The sequence below is a fragment of the Artemia sp. Qi Xiang Cuo genome, chromosome 9 (genome assembly GCF_049724085.1).
Source record: "Artemia sp. Qi Xiang Cuo chromosome 9, ASM4972408v1, whole genome shotgun sequence".
In the NCBI taxonomy this organism is placed as follows: domain Eukaryota; kingdom Metazoa; phylum Arthropoda; class Branchiopoda; order Anostraca; family Artemiidae; genus Artemia; species Artemia sp. Qi Xiang Cuo.
Genome location: NC_142802.1, coordinates 8,974,354 through 8,997,004, shown reverse-complemented (window position 1 = coordinate 8,997,004; position 22,651 = coordinate 8,974,354). Strand labels below are relative to the sequence as shown.

Below are 22,651 nucleotides of genomic sequence, written 5' to 3'. Positions count from 1 at the left end.
ACAAAAAAAACGATTACGAGGCTTGGAAAGCTGTCAAGTGTCACCAAACACTAGATGGTGTTGATGTTTTGTCGACATTGGCACCAGTTTCCACTCTTATAAGTTACCCATACTCTTTGATTCTGACTATTAGGTTGCCCGTTCGTTGTCCCTATCTCCAAGTGTTTAATTTGCTTTGTTTAGTGCAGTAAAGAGTTCATCTCCCAAGGTTCACGTTTCAAATTACGACTCTTTCAATCTACAAAAAATAACTAATTCAATTTTAAAGGAGAATTTTTTACTTCAAATTGTAGCTATAGTATAGCTATAGTATAGTATAGCTAACTATAGACTATGGTATTAAGCTTACACAGCAACTTTCGCTGTATTGAATGCGTAGAGAACAACATGAAATTTTAGACTATTAAGTTACTCATTCGTTGTCCCTATCTCTGAGTGTTTAACTTACTTTCTTTGGTGCAGCCACAAGATTATCTCCAAAGAAACCAGGTACTTCTCCATTATTATGGAGAAGCTACTCATTCTTTGTCCATATCTCCGAGTGTTTAACTTACTTTATTTGGTGCAGCCACAAGATTATCTCCAAATAAATCAGGTACTTGCCCATTATTATGGAGAAGTTACACATTCTTTGTCCCTATCTCCGAGTGTTTAACTTACTTTATTTGGTGCAGCCACAAGATTATCTCCAAAGAATTCCGTTACTTGTCCATTATTATGGAGAAGTTACTCATTCTTTGTCCCTATCTCCGAGTGTTTTACTTACTTTATTTGGTGCAGCCACAAGATTATCTCCAAAGAAATCAGGTGCTTTTCCATTATTATGGAGAAGTTACTCATTCTTTGTCCCTATCTCCGAGTGTTTAACTTACTTTATTTGGTGCAGCCACATGATTATCTCCAAAGAAATCAGGTACTTGTCCATTATTATGGAGAAGTTACTCATTCCTTGTCCCTAACTTCAAGCGTTTAACTTACTTTATTTGGTGCATCCACAAGATTATCTCCAAAGAAATCAGGTACTTGTCCATTATTATGGAGAAGTTACTCATTCTTTGTCCCTCTCTCCGAGTGTTTAACTTACTTTATTTGGTGCAGCCACAAGATTATCTCCAAAGAAATCAGGTACTTGTCCAGTATTATGGAGAAGTTACTCATTCTTTGTCCCTATCTCCGAGTGTTTAACTTACTTTATTTGGTGCAGCCACAAATTATCTCCAAAAAAATCAGGTACTTCTCCATTATTATGGAGAAGTTACTCATTCTTTGTCCCTATCTCCGAGAGTTTAACTTACTTTATTTGGTGCAGCCACAAGATTATCTCCAATGAAATCAGATACTTGTCCATTATTATGGAGAAGTTACTCATTCTTTGTCCCTATCTCCAAGTGTTTAACTTACTTTATTTGGTGCAGCCACAAGATTATCTCCAAAGAAATCAGGTACTTCTCCATTATTATGGAGAAGTTACTCAGTCTTTGTCCCTATCTCCAAGTGTTTAACTTACTTTATTTGGTGCAGCCACAAGATTATCTCCAAAGAAATCAGGTACTTGTCCATTATTCTGGAGAAGTTACTCATTCTTTGTCCCTATCTCCGAGTGTTTTACTTACTTTATTTGGTGCAGCCACAAGATTATCTCCAAAGAAATCAGGTGCTTGTCCGGTATTACGGAGAAGTTACTCATTCTTTGTCCCTATCTCCGAGTGTTTAACTTACTTTATTTGGTGCAGCCACATGATTATCTCCAAAGAAATCAGGTACTTGTCCATTATTATGGAGAAGTTACTCATTCTTTGTCCCTATCTCCGAGTGTTTAACTTACTTTATTTGGTGCAGCCACAAGATTATCTCCAAAGAAATTAGGTACTTGTCCATTATTATGGAGAAGTTACTCATTCTTTGTCCCTATCTCCGAGTGTTTAACTTACTTTATTTGGTGCAGCCACAAGATTATCTCCAAAGAAATCAGGTACTTCTCCATTATTATGGAGAAGTTACTCATTCTTTGTCCCTATCTCCGAGAGTTTTACTTACTTTATTTTGTGCAGCCACAAGATTATCTCCAAAGAAATCAGGTACTTGTCCAGTATTATGGAGAAGTTACTAATTCTTTGTCCCTATCTCCGAGTGTTTAACTTACTTTATTTGGTGCAGCCACAAGATTATCTCCAAAGAAATCAGGTACTTCTCCATTATTATGGAGAAGTTACTCAGTCTTTGTCCCTATCTCCCAGTGTTTAACTTACTTTATTTGGTGCAGCCAGAAGATTATCTCCAAAGAAATCAGGTACTTGTCCATTATTCTGGAGAAGTTACTCATTCTTTGTCCCTATCTCCGAGTGTTTTACTTACTTTATTTGGTGCAGCCACAAGATTATCTCCAAAGAAATCAGGTTCTTTTCCGTTATTATGGAGAAGCTACTCATTCTTTGTCCCTATCTCCGAGAGTTTAACTTACTTTATTTGGTGCAGCCACAAGATTATCTCCAATGAAATCAGATACTTGTCCATTATTATGGAGAAGTTACTCATTCTTTGTCCCTATCTCCAAGTGTTTAACTTACTTTATTTGGTGCAGCCACAAGATTATCTCCAAAGAAATCAGGTACTTCTCCATTATTATGGAGAAGTTACTCATTCTTTGTCCCTATCTCCAAGTGTTTAACTTACTTTATTTGGTGCAGCCAGAAGATTATCTCCAAAGAAATCAGGTACTTGTCCATTATTCTGGAGAAGTTACTCATTCTTTGTCCCTATCTCCGAGTGTTTTACTTACTTTATTTGGTGCAGCCACAAGATTATCTCCAAAGAAATCAGGTGCTTTTCCGTTATTATGGAGAAGTTACTCATTCTTTGTCCCTATCTCCGAGTGTTTAACTGACTTTATTTGGTGCAGCCACATGATTATCTCCAAAGAAATCAGGTACTTGTCCATTATTATGGAGAAGTTACTCATTCTTTGTCCCTATCTCCGAGTGTTTAACTTACTTTATTTGGTGCAGCCACAAGATTATCTCCAAAGAAATAAGGTACTTGTCCATTATTATGGAGAAGTTACTCATTCTTTGTCCCTATCTCCGAGTGTTTAACTTACTTTATTTGGTGCAGCCACAAGATTATCTCCAAAGAAATCAGGTACTTCTCCATTATTATGGAGAAGTTACTCAGTCTTTGTCCCTATCTCAGAGAGTTTAACTTACTTTATGTTGTGCAGCCACAAGATTATCTCCAATGAAATCAGGTATTTGTCCATTATTATGGAGAAGTTACTAATTCTTTGTCCCTATCTCCGAGTGTTTAACTTACTTTATTTGGTGCAGCCACAAGATTATCTCCAAAGAAATCAGGTACTTCTCCATTATTATGGAGAAGTTACTCAGTCTTTGTCCCTATCTCCTAGTGTTTAACTTACTTTATTTGGTGCAGCCAGAAGATTATCTCCAAAGAAATCAGGTACTTGTCCATTATTCTGGAGAAGTTACTCATTCTTTGTCCCTATCTCCGAGTGTTTTACTTACTTTATTTGGTGCAGCCACAAGATTATCTCCAAAGAAATCAGGTGCTTTTCCGTTATTATGGAGAAGTTACTCATTCTTTGTCCCTATCTCCGAGAGTTTAACTTACTTTATTTGGTGCAGCCACATGATTAATCAAATTACGACTCTTTCAATCTACAAAAAATAACTAATTTAATTTTAAAGCTGAATTTGTTACTTCAAATTGTAGCAGACTATAGTATTAAGCTTACACAGCAACTTTCGCTATATTGAATGCGTAGAGAACAACATGAAATTTTAGACTATTAAGTTACTCATTCTTTGTCCCTATCTCCGAGTGTTTAACTTACTTTATTTGGTGCAGCCACAAGATTATCTCCAAAGAAATCAGGTACTTCTCCATTATTATGGAGAAGTTACTCATTCTTTGTCCCTATCTCCGAGTGTTTAACTTACTTTATTTGGTGCAGCCACAAGATTATCTCCAAAGAAATCAGGTCCTTGTCCATTATTATAGAGAAGTTACTCATTCTTTGTCCCTATCTCCGAGTGTTTAACTTACTTTATTTGGTGCCGCCACAAGATTATCTCCAAAGAAATCCGGTACTTGTCCATTATTATGGAGAAGTTACTCATTCTTTGTCCCTATCTCCGAGTGTTTTACTTACTTTATTTGGTGCAGCCACAAGATTGTCTCCAAAGAAATCAGGTACTTCTCCCTTATTATGGAGAAGTTACTCATTCTTTGTCCCTATCTCCGAGTGTTTAACTTACTTTATTTGGTGCAGCCACAAGATTATCTCCAAAGAAATCAGGTACTTGTCCATTATTATGGAGAAGTTACTCATTCTTTGTCCCTAACTCCAAGTGTTTAACTTACTTTATTAGTAGATACCTATATATAACTCCGAACAGGACCACGTGGTTTATGGTTTTCTCACTGAGAATGAAAAAACAGGAATTTTCTCACTTGAAAAAACAGGAATTTTCTCACATTTATGGCTTTTTTCTTGGATGGTTATGTGTGTTGGTCAATTTATTTGATGTTTTTCTCGGATGTCAACATCAAATTATGGATGTTTTATGGTTTTTGTCAGTGAGAATTTGAAAAACAGGAACTTTCTCACATTTATGTCTGTTTTCATGGATGGTTATGTGTGTTGTTCGATTTATTTGATGTTTTTCATGTCTGTTTTATGGATGATTTATGTCTGTTCGTTGTCAGTGAGAATGGACATGCTCGACGCGAATGCTATGAGATTGTTTGGCTAATCTAACCTGAGAACTTGATTTACATAACTGTTAGGGGAAATTATTTATTCATGAAGAGGAAATTATGAAACAAACAGGGCTTCTTTAATCTTTAGGCCTGAGGGATTTATTTATTATTGTTGTTTTTGGACAAGTACATGCTATGGGGTGAATGTCAAGGTGTCCTGGAATAGGAAACCGGAAGTACATGCATCCTTCTCAGCCAATCAGCGAGTCGGATACATCCTCCTTCTCAGCCAATCAGAGGGCTGGTTACATATGATTTCCCCGTTACATAACAATTCACCCTTGAGATTTCGTATATAACGGGCATGCAATGTGATTAAATTATCAGAAAGTTCCAGAACACAATGGATAGAACACATGAAATTATTGATGAACTTGAAGCCTTGGCAGCCACAATTAGCAATGTGTGTACATTTTCATTTTTTATTTTCAAAATAAAATTGTTTTCCGTGGTTACCCTCTACTATATTCGGGTAAACCCCCCCCCCACATACAATACAAACATCACTTTACAATCTTTATACTCACTAGGAAAACATAAAATATATTCTTTTACCCTCAAAACCTAGCCCCATCCCCCATTGTTTTACAACCAAAATTCAAGCAAAAAGAAATAATTTTTTTCCGACAAATTATATCCTTTCTCTATTGTGATTTAAAGTGTCTACTGATTTCCGTCACTGTTGTTATCAACCCGCTCTGTTTTTGACACAAAGCTCCAGCGCGAAGCATATAATTAGCTCTTACCCTTTTTTGAAGCATTTATCCTGGTCATTACCAGTTTAGTTTCCTTAGATATCACAGATTTAAAAGGACGCGACTAAAAATATGTTTTTTATTTATTGGATAACTGAAAAAGAACCATAGCTCAGATCACTGCTTCGATGTTTGACTAAATATTCACATTTTCAACGTTTAGTATTAGGGGGGATTTTCTTCAAACAAACTAGGTCGGCTTTTGAACGACTCAGTGAGCCGTAATTCTCAGATTCAAAGGGATGAAATCTCTGGCGGGGGGGGGAGGGGATATTTTTTTCATGTCTTTTCTCAAGGATATTGCCCGTGGGGGTTATTTTCTGTGGGCTGTTTTTGCTGGGGGTGTGATAAATACCAGCTATCGAAAAAGGATATGGAAAGATAAAAAAAAAATACCGTTAATACTTTAAATGCATCAAACAAGGCATGCTCAATGCAGATTAAAACCAGAAAAGAACAGAAACGCCTAAAAATAAGAAATTAGGTTGACCTTTATAGACTGAATTTTGAACGACTCAGTGAGCCCTAATTCTTCTTTCTCAGATTCAAAAAAGGATGCAATTAGTATATTTCACGAAATTTTTTTACGTTGTGCTTTCTTAGTGATAAATGTCTTTTCTAGACAAATTACATGGATGATGATATTAACTTTCTTTCTGTAAAAAAGGGGCAAATTATTTCAATACTAACTTTTTTCTCTTCTTTTTAAGGCAAATTACGAAGAATGCCCATTGCCACCAGCCGCTCAGAAAGCGAGGGTTAATAATGCCGGCCCTGCGAGGGCTACTGTCAGGCAATATGGTAGCATGCCGAAGCCTCCTAAACAAGTGGTGCCTACCCAAGCCGTATTAGAATGTGACAATGCTTGCTGTCTCACTCTCCATGGACCTATACGAACTGCCCCATCTTCGACAGGTCAGGAGGTTACTATCTAGCATGCACGACCCATACCTTTGGGCACCCAACCTCGGACAAATTATGTAAATGTAAGCATTATATTCCTAACTTTCATAAAGAAATATCCATCAATTTCTTCCAAATTTTCTAGGACTGTTCTGCATGCAACATTTTTGAACACTGCGTAAAAGAATATCTCAGCAGGAATAATGAAAAATTTTTTCTCCCCAAATGACATATAGTGTCCTCCCTTTTGAATCATGTCAAGTGCATGCAGTCACCCTATTGCTAAATTAGATTAATTAAGCCAAAAAAGGCACTATATTCTGGTCATAGTAAGGTTATATAATATCTATTGCGATATAAACGAAAGGTTCGCATTGCCTCTAAAAATATTATAAAGAAAAAAAAATTTATATCTGATTGAGTTGTGTATCATGACAGGAGAAGGCTATCCTTTTCAAATCATGTTTTTTTTACAAAGCAGATAAATAGTATTAATATGAAATTTTATTTTGAGGAAATGTTTGAACAAAATCAAAACATATTATGTAATGTTTTAGACTTTAAATATCTTATATTAAGGTGGGGCCAGCGCAGATTCCTGGAAGGGCCGGTGGGCCCGAGACGCATTGCAGGAAGCACCACGGAGAAGCGCCGTGATGACCGGCGCGGGGGGGGGGGGGGTTTAATAGGGGACCTTTGGAAGGGGGGGAGTTGTTTTAACAATATAAAATTTTTAATTCTATGTAAAGCGGCGTTTTAGATTGTAAATATCTTATATTAAGTTGGAAATTTGGAACTTTCAGAATATCGATAGTTGTGGGGGGGACAGTGAATTAACTAAATGCTACTATGTGCATACTGCTACTACTACTACTACTAATAAGTACGTTTTAAAAAATATGTCAATAATAATCCAAATTTTAAATAGCGGGGGGTGATTTAAATACTTTGAAAATAAGCTATTTTTTCATTTAAAGTTTTCCCTGGGTCCTTGCTTGACATCTAACATCTGCGCTTCAGTGGGACTCGAAGAGGCTGTGCATATTCGGATCTTCAACAGTAAGGCATTTGCCATCAAAGGCTAATCTGCTCATTCTATCGAAATACTCGTTAATATGGATGTCCATTTAAGTGATTTTTTTTAAATGTGGATAATAGCACAGCTGAGCAGGGTAATATAGATAATTCAGATTCGGACTAAGCAGTGCTAAGTCTAAATACTATGCAGCTTTTGAACGTTTTTGTCGGCGAATTGAGGGCGACCCCTTCCCCCTCAGATTCAATGAGCATTACACCTCTACAACTTACTGAAGTGGCGTCTCATCCCCATTTTATTGACAACCGGGTTGGAGGGGGTAATATCCCCGAGGTGGATGGGGATACAACTCTCTCAGACTTTCAATTAACCAACAGAATTTTAAATGCACTAGTTGTTTACACTGCGACGATTGGAGACCCTTTTAATTCAATAATGGGGGGGAAATTTGTTTTTGACCCTGTAGAAATTGTACACAACTATGTAGATAAAATTCGTGCACTTCTGGAGAATCAAATTCAATTGTGGGGGAGGGAATCAATTAAGGTCTCCATTGTTTTAAAAGTGTTCTATTTAAATGAGGGGAAAAGTGAAGTTTATTATCATTATGTACATTCCGAGATGCGTTTGGTTTATTCGAATTTGGAAAATTTTGAGGGTGCTTTCACGGATTGGGTAGATCAAATTATAACGCATCTCGAGAACTATAACATAAACGGTAGTGGATCTCTAGTTCTTTTCGTTGAAAATTTAAGTATAAATATTTGTAAATGTAAGAAAGATTTTATTTTAAGAGGGGATGGGGAAAGGGATACAGTTTTAAATTATAATTCAGATCTAGTGGATTATAAAGGTGTCCAGTGGATTCGTTTTGAAACAGATCAAAAGTGTTTCCGATATGCATTCCTCATATCAGCATTCGAGCCTTTTGCTCGGGACGCTACCAAGACAAATTTAGACAATTGGGCTGTACATGGGAAGGAAGGGTCCGATTTCCCCATTGTATATTTCTCATGCTTTGAAGGAAAATACCCAATAACGCTTCCATCTATTGACATATTTGAAATGGCTAATGCCAACTTAAATATCGGCGTTACTGTGGTACAATACGAAACTGACTTTGAAAATGGAACTCGTTCAAAAAAGAAGGGGGTGGTCTTCCCCGTAAGGGGTCCGTCAGTTGATTTGGTTAAACACTGGGTTTGGTTGCTTTAAACCCCGCCTAGTGAACCAAACGCAATCGGTCATTATAACCCTATCACTTAAATGCTGAGAGGTCTAGGTAAGTGTAAAAAGGGACGGGGAGTACGGTTCTCCAGCTCAATATCTCTGTCCATATATTGGACTTAATTTGAGTTAAAAGCTGACATCAAATAGTGTAACCGGCATGGGTCTCAGACATTAAATACGGATTCACGATATAGGGCCATTTTACGTTTCAAAAATTTCCAGAATACACTTCTCCAATGCAACAAAATCTCTTTGGATTGTGAAGCTAAGCTGGTGCAGGTAAATGACCCCCAATTTCCAAACCGAGTCAAAGAACGCAAGGCCATTGCAGTGTCCTAGGCCCACGCACAAATAGACAGTTCTAACACCATGCAGTTGTTAGAAATAGTTGAAACATTGGATGAGGGACCCGAGTGCATGGTCAAGGCACTGACTAAACTAATTGGCACGGCTAATGGTGCTATTTCTCGTTTGAGAAATACCCATTATCCAATGGTGTTGTCTGCAGAGGATTGTCTCGCGATTAAAAATCAAAAAATATGTCGGGTTTGTAAGGGGGAGTTTGCAGAGGAGGAGGATATGGGGGCTAAAGGGAAACGTGGGGGGAGGGGGAAAGTCAGAGACCATGAACACTTGTGGCAGGAAATAGCCTCGGGAGGTCGTACTGTTAGAGGGGTTGCGCCTCCAGCGTGTAATTTAAATATTAGCCAGCAGTTTTTTATTACTGTTTTTATCCACAACTCTAATTATGACTTAAAATTTATTTTACCGGCACTGGCACGTATGCATAGGGAGGAAGGGGGAGTAGATTGTCCATGGGTAAATAGTTCATTTACCTATAACATAATTCCCAAATCGGCCGAGAAGTTACTGCTTCTCGAGCTTAAAGGGCTGGCAGTGGATAATGGGCATAAGTGCTGGAATAATATCAGGTTTTTAGATTCCTTTAGTTTTTTCCCCAAGGCATTGAGTCAATTGATTCAAGTACAAAAAAGCGACAATTTCGATAGCTTTCCCTTGCTTAAAGAGCACTTTCCAGACAGTAAAATGTATGACCTGTTGACATGCAAAGGTATATATGCACGTGACTATTACTGCTCCGGCGCATGCTTAAGTGAGGTGAAACTATCTCCAATTGAAACTTTTGACAATTCACTGACCAACAGTGAATGCACAGCCGAGGAGTATGAGTTTGCCAAGAAGGTGTGGTCCAAGGGGGATTGTAAAAATGGGTGGGATTATTGTAGAATGTACTTGGCCAGTGACGTTCTAACTCTGTTGGATATAGTCTGTAAGAACACAGACCAAATCTATACAGAATTTGGGTTAGATATAGGCTATTATTTTTCCAAACCCCATTTAGTGATGGATTTAATTTGAAAAATTAGCAGGGAGGAAATAGGCCTAATCAGCGACGTAGATCAGCACCTTTTTGTAGAGCGTTCAATGAGGGGTGGGTATGTTTTTCATGGGGACCGCATCTTATCAACCGATCCGAGCGGACAAAACAGCAGCACCGGTGCAAAGTCAAATGCAGTGTTCTTGGACATGAACTCATTGTATCCCTCGGCAATGTCTCACTACTCTTGGCTGTGGGGAAACTATCAAAGGCTTGAAAATCCTTGTGAGTTCCCTGACATTACCACCGTCGAGGACAACGGGTCACAAGGATGGTTATTGGAAGTTGACGGGCACAGTCCGCTGGTGCTTCACGACTCAGTCAAAGATTTTGTCTTTCCCTGTATCAATCGGCCGGTGAGCAGGGACTCTCTGAGCCCCTACAATCGATCATTGGTTGAGGGTATGGGGATGCAATGGACCCCCAATAAACAGAAACTGATTGCTTATTTGGACCCTAAAGATAATATTGTTGTTCACCATGTGCTTTTGCATTGGTGGGTGAGCAATGGTTTCAAGATCACCAAAATACATAGGGTCCTACAGTTCAATCAGCGACCCTACTTGAAAACGTTTATCGACACTTTTTTCAATAAACGCTCTAGAGCAAATTCAAAGGTGGAGAAGGAATTGTACAAGCTCATTCTAAATTCAGCGTTTGGCAAAATTTGTGAGCGCGTACGTAATAGATCTCGCTGCGACGCCGTGACTGACCCTCTAGAGTGTGCACGAATCATTGCCGACCCCAATTTTACATCGTTCACGAGCATAGAGACTGGCATGGTTCTTCTACACAGGCGAAAGCGAAATGTGGTACTGAACAAGAATATAGCAGGCGGCAGTTCAGTACTGGAAATTTCCAAAAAGCTCATGTTGTCGTTCTTTTACAATGTGTGCAAGGTGCAATGGCCACGGGAGGGGGAGGTTCAAGTTTACTATGGAGATACAGATTCTCTGCTCTTGAAGGTAAATGGGACTTAATTGGATTTATTGGGTGATTTAGAAAAGGGGGAATACATCAGCTCACGGATGGATTTCACAAACCGGAATCCATCTCTCTACCCTGGGCTGTTAAAACGTCAAGCCCCCAGCCAACTCTTAATGTTAAAATCAGAGACGGGGAGTGATTTGATATCCCGGGGGGTGGTCCCGGGACCCGAAGTCTAGTGCCTTGAAACTCATTGTGGTGATGAAAAGAAGACGTGTCAAGGGATGCCTAAACACTTTTTAAAGATGAATTTCAACATGAGCGTGTACAGAGACTGTGTAGAAAGTAGCCTAGTGCCGAGAGCACAAGTGCTTGCAATTTGCTCTCTACAGTATAAAAATTATACTGTGAGAGTGGAAAAGAAAGCAATGTCGTGTATATCTGACAAAGTCTATGTGCTCGAGAATGGTGTGACTGTCCTACCTCACGGTCACTACCTTATTTCAGATAGGGTTGAATGCATAGACTATCGCAATCAACTTGGTCTGGATAAATTAACCTAATCTGAACTAACCACTAACCACCACCACCAACCTGTACATAAATTAAATGCTCCAACCTGTACATAATTAAACTAATCTGACAATCTAACCACCTTAACTCAACCTCATCTAACCCAAGCACTAACCACCACTAACCCAACCTCAACTAACCTATAGCAGTGACCGGACAACTATTCTTTTTCCACCGCGGCCCCCGGGGGGAGGGGGGGGTCCCTTCCCGCGGCCGCCCAGGGGGGGGGGGGGGCCCAGCCCTTGGCCGCCCAGCCTTCGGCCCCGTGGCCCTGGGGGGGGGGGGTCCCATCTTTAAATTCACTGTAATGTTCAACTGTGCTACTAGTTCCCTGAGTGTCTCTGTTTTCAAGTATGTTTTCTGTTTTCTGTTTTTTTTTGCATAGAAAAGTGTTTTTTTTTTTTTTGTACAGAAATGTGTTTAAGTTGACAATAAGTGGTGCTGTTGTTGATGTACAGAAAAGTGTTTTTAAAAGAAAATAAGTGCTGATGATGGACAAAAGTGTTTTTTTTTATTGTAGTGATATCATTGCCCTGTGATTCATGTTGGACAAATAGAGTTTTAATGTTGACCACTATGAAATATTGTCCACTGTTCTTGTTGAACAAGCGTTATTATTTTTATCGTTGTGCAGTTCACGTTAATTGCAAATATTTGTTTTCATACAGTGTCGAAATAAATTGTGCCATGAAATATTGTTTTTTTTATTGTTGTTGTTCTTGAATAGATAGATCCATGGGGAAATTACTACTTATTCATTGAGCACAAATGATTTACAATTAGTTGCAGTTCGACTGTTGTCCCCAACAGTAGCAGCATGTATAAATTTAAAACGCCCTTCGGATTATGTTTGTGCGGACCCTCAATGTCGGTGAAAACAACGCTTAGCTGAAATAATTCTAAAGTGCTATAACATATTTTTGGAAAGCCGAAAAAAATCTACTAGTAGTAGAGTATTTGGCGGGAATCCTATGATCAAATAAAAGCTATTTACACATCCATAACAATACAATTCATACGGGGACTAGATGTTTTCAATAGTATTGAACCGAACTCGCGGTTGATAATTGACGATTTGGCTGCATTCATTGCACAGTGCTCAGAGGAAAATGCGACAACTGTTCACTGTTTGCTCGAATTGTGAACACATTTCTATTACTCTGTTTCTACACAATATGTTTCATAAGAGCAAATGTCTGCGAATACTTGCTTTGAATTGCACTCTCTATATTATCTATCGAGTTGTTCGTGATTCTAGCTCACTCATAACTCTCAATAAGCAGATATACCGCGGCGCCTCAAAATCTCTCTTGTCAGCGTACACTCAGGTGACCAGCAAGCCCTACGGTTACATTTTGCTGGATCTTAATCAGAGCACGCCCGAGGATCTAAGTGTAGTCACCGACATTTTCAATAATGAAATTACAGTATATCGTCCAGTGAACAGTAGAAGAAACTATTAGTCGTCATTATGACACTGAAGGAACTAGATAAACACCGGCATTTATTTTCCGTTTTAAGCACTTCAAAACCTCTGCTTAGGAAGGCTATACTCAAACATGGGGTTGACAATGATTTTATTAATCCAATATCTGAACTTTGTTTAAATTTAACTGAGGGCAATGTTCAACTGTCATATGGTTTTAGACAACATAAAAACAAAAATCGTTCCTCTGTCAGTGACAGGGATTTTAAAAACAAGTGAACAAAATTTTAACGGCAGAGGCTCCTTCAGGCGGTTTGTAGATTCAACCCACTTTTACGGAAATAAAGGGATGGGATTTTAAGCTTTCTCTACTAGTGAGAATGGCTAAGCCCTGTAAATTGACACAATTAGAACTTGTTCTTATGCCCGTTGAGCATTTTTTGGACAATATAAGCAAATTCTTTAATGACGTATACATTGAAAACCACAAAAACTGCACATACAAAAAGATGCATTGCGACGTGTGGACAAACATAAACCTTATCGTGAGAGACCTGCCACCGTCACCGCCGCCACTGATCCCTCTAAACAGAAAACATCTCCTCAAGATTCTGCAGCAGCATCAAAGGAGAAGGAATTGAATTCAATTTTATTAAAAATTGGAAACCTAGTGCCATTCACCTATTGAGAACAAAGTAAAAGAGTATTATCTTATCTCATTTTGGAAACTGGGAATCAATTTCAAGTCGAAAGCATGTGGAAACGAATGTGTAGCCTGTGGCAATTTTATAATCTAACCTATTCAGTGCACTATAGGGGATCGTGCCGTAGGTGATTTATATCCAATGATGCACATCTTTACACACTTCTCTAAGTATATATCTGCCACAAAGGTATTAAAGGCCCAAGGCACGCTATGAAGAAACTAAGAGAATATAGTCCTCCTCCTCCAACACCATTTAAGAAAGAAGAAGATTCAATATTTGAAGATACTAGCAGCGCCATTGCTTTTAAAACACCTGTGGCTGCTAGTCAAAAGTGAAGACGAATTGATTCACCCGCCAGTATGCAAAAGGGGGGTGGACATTATACTACGCGTGGACGCACAAAATGGATGAAACTTTGACAGGTTTCAATGAAAATGTTGGCGAAGCGGGGAGTTTAAGTTCTCCCAAAACACTTTTCAAAGCTGTCTCCGGCACCCTCACACTGAAAAAATCAAAAGATTATCTAGAGAATTAGCCTAGTTACACACTACGTTTGAATCACAGGCTTCGCAGTAACCAATATCGACAAACTAAAGCCCTTTTCCCTCTGTATATAATGCAAATGGATCTTTTAACTCTAGATGCACTTCAACAACGCTACAATGTGCCCTACAAATATATTCTAATGACAATCAGTATCTTTAGTTGCTATGCATATACCATCCCACTGCGATCAAAGAAGGGTATAGAAGTTGCTCCTGCCAATGAAAGTATTCTAGAACTGGATTCATATAGAAAAAATCAATCGGATCATGGTAGTGAATTTGTTAATCCCCATATGCAAAAGGTTCTTTTGAAATGTAATACAATCCTTTATCATAGTCACAGCCCGATAAAGGCTGCATTGGCTGAACGATTAATAAGAACTATTCGTCTATTAATTTCAAGGCATTGTACACTAAAAAATACATTGGCTTTTATTCATGATTTAGATAAGATCATGCAGATATACAACCATCAACCCCATCGATCTCTGTCCAACTCAATCTCTCTTTATTTTTACTACAATGAAAATACATTTGATATCTTTCTAAAGAAATATTCCAAGGGTAAAAAAGAGAAAAAAAATGTGAAGATTAAATACGTATTGTTTGATAGTTGTCTAATTAATATACACCGTAATATTTTTGAAAAAGGGAATTATTTATTGAGCACTTAACTTTTTAAAGTTTCCAATATCCTAGACACAAAACCCACGAAATATTGACTGCGAGACTCCAAAGATGACTAGATTTTTGATGGTTCTTATGAATATGAACTGCAAAAAGTTAGAAACACTAGTGAAATTTATCAAATTGAAAAGATATTAAACAGTCGTACACGCCATGGCAAGAGACAGTTGATTGTTCGCTGGCTAGGATACAACTCAGATTTTGATTCTTGGGTCGGTGCTGAAGATATTGACACTGCTCAATAATTTCTATGTGACTTTTATGTCCAATGTTTCTGATCCTCTTTACAATGACTTGAATAGAACAAGTGATTTTTGGATGAAACTCTCCCCCACAATCAAATTCGACGACGGAAAGTATGAAGTAGCTCTAGTCGACTGTATTCTGAAAAATACCTACGACATCCTGGGAAAGGATCGTAGATAGGATATTAAAATTAGACCATATTATTGGCTGCCACCACCAACAGGTGATCAAGAACAAATTCAAAAGATCAATTGGTCGGATTATCCATATATTGAATTACACTCCGAGGAATTCACCTGTATGAATGATTTATGTCGTACTATTTATAAAATAATGTCCACTCGTAAAAATGGCGCTTTTCATTTAAACTATTCGACTGAGGAGGGCCAGATCTACATTAGTTCACCTATTGCCAGTGAAAAGGTTATTCTCAACGATAAACTAAGGGAGTTTCTTGGCTTAAATCTCAATATAATCAAAGGCAAAAGTGCCGGAAACACTAATTTCATTTTTGCTTACTATCTACCTGCCTTCTCCATGAACACTTTTATATTTATATATGATTCAGTTGTGGACATATTACGGGTTATTAATTCAAATGTCCCCCTCCGACGAGTTCTTGAACTAAAAACCAATCAAGAACATATTCACTACTACAATATAAAGCATCTTCAGTATAGTCCCGTAAACACTTCCTATTTGGAACTCTGTCAGTTAGCACTAAGAACCAAATTGGGTGATCCCCTAGCAATGTCAAAAGGTTTGGTTGTGATTAAATGCCGTTTTGGACCCATCGTTCAAAAGCACGATGTCTAAAAAAAAAGTGGTATGCACTTGTCCTGATATTGACTGCTATGCTAATACTCTTGGATCGAGACAGCAGGGCAATGGACTGAACTACTACAAGGGTCATTCGTCAATGTCTGGCTACGGTCTTGGTAGTTGGTTTGCTAAGCTGTTTCGCTCTTGACTACCACTGGCCAGAAAATATCTTGTACCAGCTGCGACAGATTTTGCATCCTCTACACTATACGATTGGGGCTCTGGTAAGGAGTTAAAAAAAAGTGCTTCGGAAAATCTTAAGTCCAGTGCGCAAACCCTTGGCGAGAGAATAAAACAAAATGGTAAAGGCTTAAAAAGGTCAAGAAACAACGCATCGCACATCAGTCTCCACACAGTTCGGAAACGAAAGAAATCATCCCTTTTGTCAAAGAAAAGAAGGAAAAAGATGACGAGTGTTGTAAACAGAAGTCCCAGGAAGGGAATTGTCAGATTAAAATTAGATTTCTTCTCCCAAAATTTTCTGTCTACCGAATAAGGATTCTCAACCTTCAATCACCGCCTCGTTTAAACTATTCAATGCTGAAAATGTCGATGCGAGTGTCAAGCACGGATACTATGAACAATTTTATCCTCAACAACCCCTCTCCGATAATATCCACTTTTAAATTTATTCCAATGAAGACTACTTTATGGACATGTCGTCAACATTCATAGATTTGCAAATGAAAGTTCGGAAATCTGACAATACAATGCCAATTCGGGGCGATGGAATATCCTATGAAAATTGTATATTACATAATACATTTCATCAAGTTAGTGTCTACATCAATGGCACGCTGGTGAGCACAAGCAACGATCTCTCAAATTAGACAAGCTATATGCAATTCATGATGATGACACCCAACTCATACAAGGAATTGAGAGGCGCCTCCAATGGATATGAATATATTACTAATACTGAAAGTACGGATGCACTTAAAAATAATGAAACTAGTCAAGTACATCTAATCGGAAAAACTTGTAATGATATATATAATGTACCCTAATGGCTGATACCCACTGTTAAAATGGATAGAAAACTGACGCTTGCATCATCCAGTTTCATTTTAAGAGAGGAAATTGCCGGCCATCCCGATATAAGTCTCCCCTCACATTAGCAAAACTTCATGAACGCAAACAACAGGTCATGAGTTCTGTTACTTTGGCCGTTGAAAAACTGAGAGCCAATGGCAACAATATTAAACTGCTTGTTCCTCATACAGTCAACAATCAGCGTCATATTGCAATGGCCTCACGCACCTTCACTGATTCATCCTTTATCAATGGTGAAATTCCGTCAAAACTTGCTTTGGCATTTGTAAAAAGCGCCAGTGCAATAGGATCATGGACTGAATGCCCACATAAATTCGAGATGTTTGGACTTTCATCTCTTGTGTGCAAAGTAAACGGTATCCCACTCTACAATCTATCTTTTGATAAATCCTATAGAACATTGTACGAGTTAACCATGCAAACCCTAGATCATGACTCTCAACTATTTGAAAATGGTATAACCGAAGATATGTTTGCTAAAACACATGGTATCATCGTACTGGATTTGTCTGGCACACAGGATATGAGTATAGTACGTACGGGGAGTGTGCGTTTAGAGTGTACATTTGGCGAGCCATTGGCTGAGAGTATTGCACTAATCTCACTAAATCAATATGAAACCTATTGGGAAATCACTCCCGAAGGCAGTGTTCTACTAGACTTGGCGCCATGAACACCAGTCAAATAATCAATGTATTTAATATGGAACCCTACATGTCTCAGTACAAATCCTATTGTCTACCCTCGGACATTCTTGGAAAAATTCAACATGTCAACAATACCTTGATTATTGTTAATAGCAGCCCGTTGACTGTGTTGACGGGTCATTGGCTGTGCATCTTTCAAACAATGAAAACGATTGAATTTTTTGATCCTCTTGGTCTACCCTATACATTCTACACACCTCACATCAGCAACTATATAGAGAACAGTGGGAAAACTGTTATCCAAAATCGGAAGAGGGTGCAGTATCTAACGACTAAAAGCTTCGGCTTCCATGCACTACTATATTTTGTGTTCCGATGTCGCGGCTATACTTACAAGCAGTTTCTCCACATTTATAGTGACAATCCACGTCTGAACGACTTTCTAGTGGAAAATATCCTCCCAGACCTATATAGTATTGATTTTAGTGCCCTAAGAGTAAAGTGCTCAAAAAATGTTTGTGAATTTGTTTATTAATAAAATGCATATATATATACAACAATGTCTTTAAATCTTCACTTTAGATTTCTTCATTTTCGATGTATAGGCAACTGTCGTGAACCACTAATGCTGGTAAATCATTTGGATTCACTGTATATTGATATTGATTGACTGCAAAGTCAGGGTCACATTTTCTAAAGTACAATCTAACTTCACTCTTGTCATATCTCTTTGTATAGTCAATGATACTATTTGAATTCATATTATGAAATTCAAAAGTTTCAATCTGTCGATTTGAAGCAATATCACATACAATGTTTTCAAATGGTGAATCACATTCGGTAACTGCCAAATAAAAATCACTTGTTTTATAGTCATAGTAGGTGTTGTCATCACAACGATGACTTAGAAACAAGATTGTATTTTTACCCCAACAGTTTAATCTTAGACCAGATTCATCTTCACATAATAATTTAAATCCGCGAAGATACAAATCTTTTAGAAATAAACTGAAATCTCGTTTGGGATTCTTCCCAATCATATCAGGGTAAGTATTCACCCACGGATCATATTTATCAAAATGGCAATTGGAACGCAGGTGTCATCTAAGGTGCGAGTCACACACCTCCTCAAGACATGATTCACATCCTTTAATTTGTACTGCATAGCCTCTATGTAATTTACAAGGATTTCATAATTTACACTTTTCACTATAGTCATCAATAATTGTACAATTCTCAGATTGATTCCAACTGCCAAGAGTGTACATGCATAATGGACATATATAGAACATTTTTCGGTTTCCGATGTCAACTCACTCACAGCTAAAACGAAACTGATCCTCATCGTTCAATAAATTCAACGTGAGGGAAATTGGGGGGAGGAGTAGCTCTGTGTTGTTACCTCCTTCGAATGATGGGGGGAGCCATTTAAATTGAATCCCTTGTCAGTGTTTCCAAAAGTATATTAACAGTATTATTCTGCTTTGTTCCAATCAATATATCAATAAAATGACTATATGCATTTGAACAAAGTTTCAATAGTTTCATGCAATATTCCAAAGTAGGAGAATCCCTTCTCATAATATTTTCAAGTGTTCCCTGACAAGAGAATATCCTGCGTTGAAGAGATAACTCGAGAAAATCATCATCCAAAATCAAATGTTTTTCCATAAACACTAGATTTGATCTAATTCTCTCTTTCTCAAATTTATTAATTTTTTCAGTCCTTTTACTCCCACTGCTGACTCTAGACTGACCCTGATTCGTTAGCCCTAACCAGAAAATAAAGTGAACATTTTTGATTTCTAAAGGATTTTATTGAATAATTACAACAACATCAATAATACAGCGCATGTAAAATTAGCGATACTGTTTACTGTCTTCAATATGTTTCACCAATGCACTTAAAGCACATTGAAGTCTATTTACATGTGCTATATCAACTTTAGAGGCAAAACATAATTGATCCTCCATTTTAAATTTGCTCAAGGATATCACATATCTTGCATATACTGCATCCCATTCCAGACAAAGACGTGATCCTTTCGTGATTTCCACCGCAATGTTTGGTGCTCTTGTACAATTATCATCAACTCCACTATCAACTTCTAATAGGGTAAACATTCCACTCATCGTCATCACAAATATATATCCAAATGAGTAAAGTCAAACTGTTCTTCTTCTCACTCCTTGAATTCTATTCACAGACTAATAAAACTATAGCAAAAATCCTTTCTTTATATTCACTCCGCCGTTACTATGTAAACAAGCCCTCTGATTGGCTGAGAAGGAAACATGTGATCTAACTGTTTCCAGGAAACTCATAACATTTGGCTTGAACAACAACATCAAATACTATTTCTGGATCATCCATAAAACAGACATGAAAAACATCAAATAAATCGAACAACACACATAACCATCCATTAAAACAGACATAAATGTGAAAAAGTTTCTGTTTTTCAAATTCTCACTGACAAAAACCATAAAACATCCATAATTTGATGTTTACAACCGAGAAAAATATCAAATAAATTGACCAACACACATAACCATCCATGAAAATAACCATAAATGTGAGAAAATTCCTGTTTTTTCAAGTGAGAAAATTCCTGTTTTTTCATTCTCAGTGAGAAAACCATAAACCACGTGGTCCTGTTCGGAGTTATATATAGGTATCTACTTTTATTTGGTGCAGCCACAAGATTATCTCTAAAGAAATTAGGTACTTGTACATTATTATGGAGAATTTACTCATTCTTTGTCCCTATCTCCGAGTGTTTAACTTACTTTATTTGGTGCAGCCACAAGATTATCTCCAAAGAAATCAGGTACTTGTCCATTATTATGGAGAATTTACTCATTCTTTGTCCCTATCTCCGAGTGTTTAACTTACTTTATTTGGTGCAGCCACAAGATTATCTCCAAAGAAATCAGGTCCTTGTCCATTATTATGGAGAAGTCACTCATTCTTTGTCCCTATCTCCGAGTGTTTAACTTACTTTATTTGGTGCAGCCACATGATTATCTCCAAAGAAATCCGGTACTTGTCCATTATTATGGAGAAGTTACTCATTCTTTGTCCCTATCTCCGAGTGTTTAACTTACTTTATTTGGTGCAGCCACAAGATTGTCTCCAAAGAAATCAGGTGCTTCTCCGTTATTATGGAGAAGTTACTCATTCTTTGTCCCTATCTCCGAGTGTTTAACTTACTTTATTTGGTGCAGCCACATGATTATCTCCAAAGAAATCAGGTACTTGTCCATTATTATGGAGAAGTTACTCATTCTTTGTCCCTAACTCCAAGTGTTTAACTTACTTTATTTGGTGCATCCACAAGATTATCTCCAAAGAAATCAGGTATTTGTCCATTATTATGGAGAAGTCACTCATTCTTTGTCTCTGTCTCCGAGTGTTTAACTTACTTTATTTGGTGCAGCCACAAGATTATCTCTAAAGAAATTAGGTACTTGTACATTATTATGGAGAATTTACTCATTCTTTGTCCCTATCTCCGAGTGTTTAACTTACTTTATTTGGTGCAGCCACAAGATTATCTCCAAAGAAATCAGGTACTTGTCCATTATTATGGAGAAGTTACTCATTCTTTGTCCCTATCTCCGAGTGTGAACTTACTTTATTTGGTGCAGCCACAAGATTATCTCCAAAGAAATCAGGTACTTCTCCATTATTATGGAGAAGTTACTCATTCTTTGTCCCTATCTCTGAGTGTTTAACTTACTTTATTTGGTGCAGCCACAAGATTATCTCCAAAGAAATCAGGTACTTATCCATTATTATGGAGAAGTTATCATTCTTTGTCCATATCTCCGAGTGTTTAACTTACTTTATTTGGTGCATCCACAAGATTATCTCCAAAGAAATCAGGTACTTGTCCATTATTATGGAGAAGTTACTCATTCTTTGTCCCTATCTCCGAGTGTTTAACTTACTTTATTAGGTGCAGCCACAAGATTATCTCCAAAAAAATCAGGTACTTGTCCATTATTATGGAGAAGTTACTCATTCTTTGTCCCTATCTCCGAGTGTTTAACTTACTTAATTTGGTGCATCCAAAAGATTATCTCCCATGAAATCAGGTACTTGTCCATTATTATGGAGAAGTTACTCATTCTTTGTCCCTATCTCCAAGTGTTTTACTTACTTTATTTGGTGCAGCCACAAGATTATCTCCAAAGAAATCAGGTACTTCTCCATTATTATGGAGAAGTTACTCAGTCTTTGTCCCTATCTCCAAGTGTTTAACTTACTTTATTTGGTGCAGCCACACGATTATCTCCAAAAAAATCAGGTACTTGTCCATTATTATGGAGAAGTTATTCATTCTTTGTCCCTATCTCCGAGTCTTTAACTTACTTTATTTGGTGCAGCCACAAGATTATCTCCAAAGAAATCATGTACTTCTCCATTATTATGTGGCTGTGGTGTTTGTGAAGACGGTTCATCAGGGAAGTGACATGAATCCCCCTCAAATGGGTTCACATCGTCATCATCCTGCAAATGAAATAAAATATAGTCTGTAAACAAATTAGTATCAAGAAAAGTTTTCTTGTATTCATCTAAGAAAAAGCAAAGAAAAGGGAATACAATTGAATGCCATTTCTTGTATTCAACCTTTTATCCTTTGAAAATTTATTTCATCTAGTCCAAAGTGAAGCAACTACGGCCTATACTATAGTCACTACAGAATATTGATATTTACTATGATATAAAGTTTAGATGTAAAAAGCAATTTATGACGTATCCAGCGATAGGAAGGCTGCCCCCCCCCATTACACTTCCTGGCTGAAATGCCATGAAACGGAGATCAGCATCGCCGGTTTGGACTGCAAAGTCCGGTGCTACATCCTTTATCTATGGGCCATAATAGGGATGTAGGAATTCGCAAATTCTG

General features: G+C 37.6%; 1 protein-coding gene across 1 annotated transcript in view; it reads right to left on the bottom strand.

The window, feature by feature from the left end:
- Positions 1-22,651, bottom strand: part of barr (non-SMC condensin I complex subunit H) — a 111,949-nt gene that overhangs the window by 13,930 nt on the left and 75,368 nt on the right. Inside the window, exon 11 of the mRNA XM_089093873.1 lies at positions 22,114-22,251. Coding sequence (XP_088949999.1) covers positions 22,114-22,251 — 138 coding nt within the window. The remainder of the gene's footprint in view (positions 1-22,113; positions 22,252-22,651) is intronic.